General features: G+C 43.9%; 1 protein-coding gene across 1 annotated transcript in view; it reads left to right on the plus strand.

Moving 5' to 3' along the window:
- Positions 1–5,869, plus strand: part of SLC4A8 (solute carrier family 4 member 8) — an 83,835-nt gene extending 77,966 nt beyond the window's left edge. The window contains exons 24-25 of the mRNA XM_004388344.2: positions 3,248–3,343; positions 4,797–5,869. Coding sequence (XP_004388401.1) covers positions 3,248–3,343; positions 4,797–4,809 — 109 coding nt within the window. The 3' untranslated portion in view covers positions 4,810–5,869. The remainder of the gene's footprint in view (positions 1–3,247; positions 3,344–4,796) is intronic.
- The last annotated feature ends 646 nt before the right edge of the window (positions 5,870–6,515 follow it).

The following is a 6,515-nucleotide window of genomic DNA, read 5'->3' on the forward strand; positions in this document are numbered from 1 at the left end:
AACACTGTCCTTACTCAACCTTGGGTTCCCTATCACCAGCTTTCCTGTCCCCTTTTGCATTCTAGTCCTTGTCCCTGGACTGCTGTGCCTCATTAGTTCCATTTTATTTTATGGGGCTGTAGGAATTCCTTACTTCTGCCAGTGATTTTAGCCCTTTTCTCTATCAAACCTCTTGCTCACCACAGATCACAGGAAGCTAAATTGGTCCATTTGTGGTTTCACTCTTGGTGTCTTGTTTCCACTTTAGAAGAGGTACACACAGGTTGTAAGAAGTCCAAAGTTCGAGAGGGAGCAAAGAAGGAAGAGAGCAGGATCTGGGTCATCTAGATCCTAGATAATTTACTGCTGAATCACTGAATTTATTGTGGTTTATACTGAGGGGGAAATCACGAGGTCTATTCTTGGGTCCTTAGTAAACTTTCTACAAGTTGTTACTGCAGAAGTCCTAGGGTCTGAATTCCCAGGCAAAGTAGAAACAATGTTCCCTCTCTAGCAGGAGGCTGCCTCCTCTCTGAGCCTTTTATAAGGAGACAGTCTGGCTCATAGAAAGCTTCACAATATTCTGGGGCTCTAGGAGACCAAGGACCTGGATTCTAGGTCTTGATTCTCCACTTATTGGTGTTTGACCTTGAACAGTCACTTATGCCTGTGAACTTTGGTTTCTTCACCTTTAAAATGAGGCTATTAATATCTCTGTTGCTGTAATCATTAAGATGAAGTATTGTGAAAATCCTTCGTAAACTACAAATGGAAAAAGGTTGGCTGTTCTCATGGATTGAATTGTGTCCCTCAAAAATATGTGTATCAGTTTGGCTAGGCCATGATTGTGTGATTGTCTACTATTTTATCTGATGTGATTTTCCTATGTGTTGTAAATCCTACCTCTATGACGTTAATGAGGTGGGATAGGCGGCAGTTATGTAAATGAGGCAGGACTCAATCTAGAAGATTGGATTGTCTTGAGCCAATCTTTTTTGAGATATAAAATAGAGAAGCAAGCAGAGAGACAGAGGGACCTCATACCACCAAGAAAGCAGTGCTGGGAACAGAGTGAGTCCTTTGGATCTGGGGTTCCTGCATGGAGGAGCTCCTAGTCCAGGGGAAGATTGATGAGAAGGACCTTCCTCCAGAGCTGACACAGAGAGAAAGCCTTCACCTGGAGCTGACACCCTGAATTTGGACTTCTAGCCTACTAGACCTTGAGAAAATAAATTTCTGTTTGTTAAAGCTATCCACTTGTGGTATTGCTATTATAGCAGCACTGGATGACTAAGACAGAATTTGGTACCGAGGGAGTGGGGTGCTGCTCTAACAGACAGTTAAAGAGTGGAAGCTGTTTTGAAACTGTGAATGAATAGAAGACTCAGAAGGAAGTGAGGAGAACTGTTAACAGCAGAGAAGGCGCAGATGGTGAGAAACAGCAGCAGAGGACCGGCTGTAGCAGAGGACCGGCTGCAGCAAACCAGGTGACCAACATGACATGGTGCTGGAGCGGACGTACGGAGCGAGAGGGCTGAGTGCCTGTGTCCAGGAGGCTTCCTGGTAGAGTGGGTTACCTCTGGGCGCTTATCAGTGGAGCTGGGCTTGTTGACTCACAGAGGGAGAGAGCTAAGTTCCTGTGTACGGGTGGCTTTCTGGCAGAGTAGAGTGCCTCCAGGCACTTATTGGTAGAGCTACAGAGCTTTGGAACACTTGCCCCAGTAGGGCAGATGCGGGCTATGAGGCTCAAGGGCCGAGAAGCCAAGAAACCAGGAAGCAGAAGCTGAAGAGACAAGGAACACAAGAAGCCGAGCTGCCTCAATCTCAAAAGGTATGGCCATGACCTCTGGGGTTTCAAAGGGTGGAGCAATGGCCTCTGGTGTTTCTAAGGATGGAGTCGCCACTCAGGTGGACTAGGAGAATGGTGTGCCTAAAGCTGAGGGAGCAGAGTTGCTGTCCCAGTGAGCCTGGCAGGCGGAGCAGAAGCCCAGGGCTGAGGGGCCTCCACTCAGAGTCTGGAGAGCATGGCCAATATCTAGAGTCTGGAGGGCAAGGCCATTGTGTAAATTGTCTCAGAGAACAGAGGATTATTTTCAAAGCCTTGCAGGCTAATGGAATGTGTTCTGCTGACTTGCTTGGTGCCTGTTATCCCTTCTTCCCTCTAGTTTCTCCCATTTGTAATGGAAATGTCTAGCCTGTGCCTGTTTTGCCATTGTACCTTTGGAAGCAGATAACTTGTATTCTAGCTTTCACAGATGAAGAGGAATTTTTGGATTTTGAACTCGGAGTTTAAGATTTTTGCTATGATATGATGGAGTGAATATGTTTTACATGTGGCAAGGACATGAATGTTTGGGGGCCAAAGGGTAGAATGTCATGGATTGAATTGTGTCCCCCAAAAATATGTGTATCAATTTGGCTAGGCCATGACTGTGTGATTGTCCACCATTTTGTCATCTGATGTGATTTTCCTATGTGTTGTAAATCCTACCTCTATGATGTTAATGAGGTGAGATAGGCAACAGTTATGTTAGTGAGGTTGGACTCAATCTAGAAGACTGGATTGTGTCTTGAGCCATTCTCTTTTGAGATATAAAAGAGAAAAGTGAGCAGAGAGACAGAGGGACCTCGTACCACCAAGAAAACAGTGCCGGGAGCAGAGTGTGTCCTTTGGACCTGGGGTTACTGTGCGAGGAAGCTCCTAGTCCAGGGGAAGATTGGTGAGAAGGACCTTCCTCTGGAGCCAAAAGAGACAGAAAGACCTCCCTTGGAGCTGATGCCCTGAATTTGGACTTCTAGCCTACCAGACTGTGAGAAAATAAATTTCTCTTTGTTAAAGCCATCCACTTGTGGTATTGCTGTTATAGCAGCACTAAATAACTAAGACAGCCATGTAAGTGAGAAAATGAATAAAGGGTACTTAGCACCATGCCTGCACATAGCTTTCATCAAGTGGTAGCTCCTATTGGCATCATGGTGTCGTCATCAGCATCCCCAGAGGGGCCCTTTGGCAGAGTACAGAAATGTGTGGGCAGGGCCAGCCACCACCTGACACACTAGCCCAGCCCTTGCACCACCTCGTGGGCCAGCTTTCCTCTTGCCATTCTGACCTCAGTGGCTCCGTCTGGTCCCTAGCACTCTTGAGAGCTGTTAGCTGGGCTCCTTCAGACCTGATCTTTTCCCTTCTGGTGGGGTGGTGGTCATTATAGTCTGAAATATGTACCTTATTTGCATGCCTGACAATTACTGTCCTAAACATTGATTTCAGATGTGACCCCTCTGAGATTAATATTTCTGATGAAATGCCTAAAACCACAGTCTGGAAAGCTCTCAATATGAATTCCGGAAATACAAAGGAAAAGAGGTAAGAAGAACTGTAATTGCTGATTTTTGTTTATTTCTAGCTTTTAAGAATGGCAATTATGTTGAAGGCAAAATATTTTTTAGTTGTAGTAAAAGTGAAGTTGTCTAATAGCTTCCAAGACCGTGCCTAACCCCATGGGAGTAGCTCTAAGCCTAAGAATAGTACAAATGTTTTCTAGCTAGTTGAATAGACAGGCTGTTTTAAGATGCCCATTTACACAAGTCCAAAGTTAGGATGGAATCGTTTTGAGATGCAAATTTGCTTTATCTATTTAGTTCCCTTAATCTTCCCTGAGTGGTGCAAACTGTTAAGCGCTTGACTGCTAGCCAAAAAGTTGGTGGTTCAAACCCACCCAGAGGCTCCTTGGAAGACAGGCCTGGCGATCTGCTTCCAAAAGGTCACAGCCTTGAAAACCCTGTGGAGCACAGTTCTATTCTGACACACATGAGATGGCCATAAGTCAGTCGGATGACTCCTTTAGTGGGATCTCTTCCTAAAAGAGGGGTCAGGAGTAGGAGGGGAACAGAGAGAAAAGAGAAGGCTCTTCAGCCCTGTTAGCATCTAACAACAGCAATCCTCCTTCTAGTTTCCATTTTAAAATCTGTAGGGCAGCTCTCTGGTTATTGCAACCACACAAATTGGAATATTGCTAAAATATTTGAATAGTGTTTCTAGTATTGATACAGACTTTAACTTATTTAATTAACTTGTTCCGTAATGGGGATTATTACCAAGCAAGGATTTTGAAATATTATATTGTAACTGCTTTCTTATTTTGGAAACTAATTTCTGTATATCATTTGCCAATAGCATAAATTAATTTTAATCAGATTAATAAAGAAAATGGAAGGACTTGAGGCATCTTTACCTACACTGAATTAGGCTGTGCACCCAAATTACTTGAATAAGTTAGTTTAAACACTATTTAAGTTTAAGTAGTCAGATAACTGAAGGCAAAATCTGAGGCCTTATTAAAGACAACTTTTCTAGTTGAAAAAAAAAAGAAAAAGAAAGCAGTAGTCTAGGAATCAGGGGACCTGGTCTTGCTATTAGTTCCATATATAGCCTGGCAGGCCACTATTACTGGCACTCAGTTTACTCAGTTATAAAATGGGGATAATAATAACTAACTGGTTTGCTCATAAGGCTGCTCTTGAAAAGGCACAGCCACCAGTGGGTTGTAGTGGTGGGGTTATTTCTTCATCTAATGGGTTAAAATAAATCTGTGCTGACTGTGACTGAAATATAGAATCTTGTTTCCTTCAGAGGAAAATCCAAGCAGCTGTTGAAATGTATAACACACATGGTTATTTTTAGTTGAGAACTAGTCTACTTGTAAATGAACTTAAAATATAGCCAGATCCAAATTGTGGTGACATCTTCAAAGTATTGTGTTAAAAGCAGGAATGAATCATGTGTTCCCTTTTTGTCTAATTGTAACACTTTTATTCAGTCTCTTCAACTAAGAGTCTTTGCTGGTATGGAAGATTTGGGCCTTGAGTGCCTCAGGGAAGTTCTGTTACCGAGAAGATGGCGAGTCTCTCAGAGAAGAAGCAAGGCCAGGTATGGCCCTGTCCTTGGTCATGTCAGAGCCATGCTGAAACATTCAGTTATTCTTGGTGTGCATCAGAGGGCATTCAGCTATCCCCATACCAGCAGCCAATCACCAGGTGTGAACGTGGAAGCAGAAGACCACCTCCTGTTGGTACTTCTCCTTCTCTTCCTCCTCTTTCTCTTTAGAACTACCACCACTGAAGACCCAGCTTCCCATTTTCCTGACATTTTCGCTGAAACTCTCTGCTGGCCTGTCAAGCCATATGAATCCATTCTGCCACTGAGGATTCCTTTAGTGGGGTCCCTTCCTAAAAGATGAGGTCAGAGAGTAGGAGGGGAACAGAGAAAAAAGAGGAGGCTCTCCAATTCTGTTAGCATCTGCAAACTCCTAGGTAGCACTGGGCCTTGGTTTGATTGCCTATCCTGGGGTGAGCTGGTCAGACCCAGAGATTGTCAGAAGGGTCTGCTACTAGGAGGGTCAGCAATCTGAGCATCAGCAGCCTCCACCACTGCAGCTGGGAAGATGGCTTTGGCCCAGGTTCATCTTCAGCACTCACTAGCAGCAGCCTGCATAACTCAGCAAGAACCTTGGAAGATGAAAGAGCCAAGAGGGACGTTGGAGTTGTTTACCTTAGACAGAAAAAGGCTCGGGAAAATCAATAATGATAAATGAGGATGAGCACCTTCTCTTGGTTTTCATTGAGGATGGCGTAAGAGAATGAGCTTAAATTGCTAGAGAAGGAATTAGTTTAGACACCAGGAAGGACTTTCTAGCCTGAAGATTTGTGATAGTATCTGCTTTCTAGATATCTGGGACAGGTTTGATAACAGTTGTTTGTGAGTGGAAAGGGGGGATGAGGTGTTATTTTTGCCATTGTGTGGGAACTTTTGATGTCTTGCTGCTGTCCATTAAGGACACATTCTGATTCCATTCCTTGAAAGATCCAAGTGCTTATGTAATGTCTCCTTAGCTGCCTTAGTAGTGAACCATTATCAGCTCAGTGGACCAAAACCACCTTCAGCCATGTGGTTTCTTCATCATCATGGATTTCTGTTGGTTGACAAACGTTCTAGGTCTCAGATGTAAAAAGCTACACTGGGAAATGAACTGTAATTGGTAAAGTTAATTGTGATATTTAGTTTAAAATTTTAGTTTTTTCTTCTCTTCTGTGTTACCATGGATATCAAGGGTTTGTGTTCCAGTGTGTTTAGACCTTCCCTTCCCTTGTGCACAGAATGTGACTAGCAAGCACATTGGCACCCAGGAAATCCCATCACATTTGTTTTCCATCCTGGAAAGCCTTTGTACAGTGGGAAGTTCCCCAGTGTGCTTTCGTCTAATAGGAGAAGAGTGTTGTGTCTCTGCCTCACCATCACCCCAAACCAGTTGCCATCAAGTCAGTTCCCACTCGTGGTGATTCCATGTGTGTCAGAGTAGAACTGTGCTTCATAGGGTTTTCAGTGGCTGATTTTTAGGAAGTAGATCACCAGGCCTTTCTTTCAAGGTGCCTCTGAGTGGACTTGAACCTCTAACCTTTTGGTTAGCAAGCAGCTGAGCGCATTAACCTTTTGTACCACCCAGGAACTCCACAATCAGCCACCAATTCCTTATCCATTA

This window comes from Trichechus manatus, unplaced genomic scaffold (assembly GCF_000243295.1).
Source record: "Trichechus manatus latirostris isolate Lorelei unplaced genomic scaffold, TriManLat1.0 scaffold00209, whole genome shotgun sequence".
In the NCBI taxonomy this organism is placed as follows: Eukaryota; Metazoa; Chordata; class Mammalia; order Sirenia; family Trichechidae; genus Trichechus; species Trichechus manatus.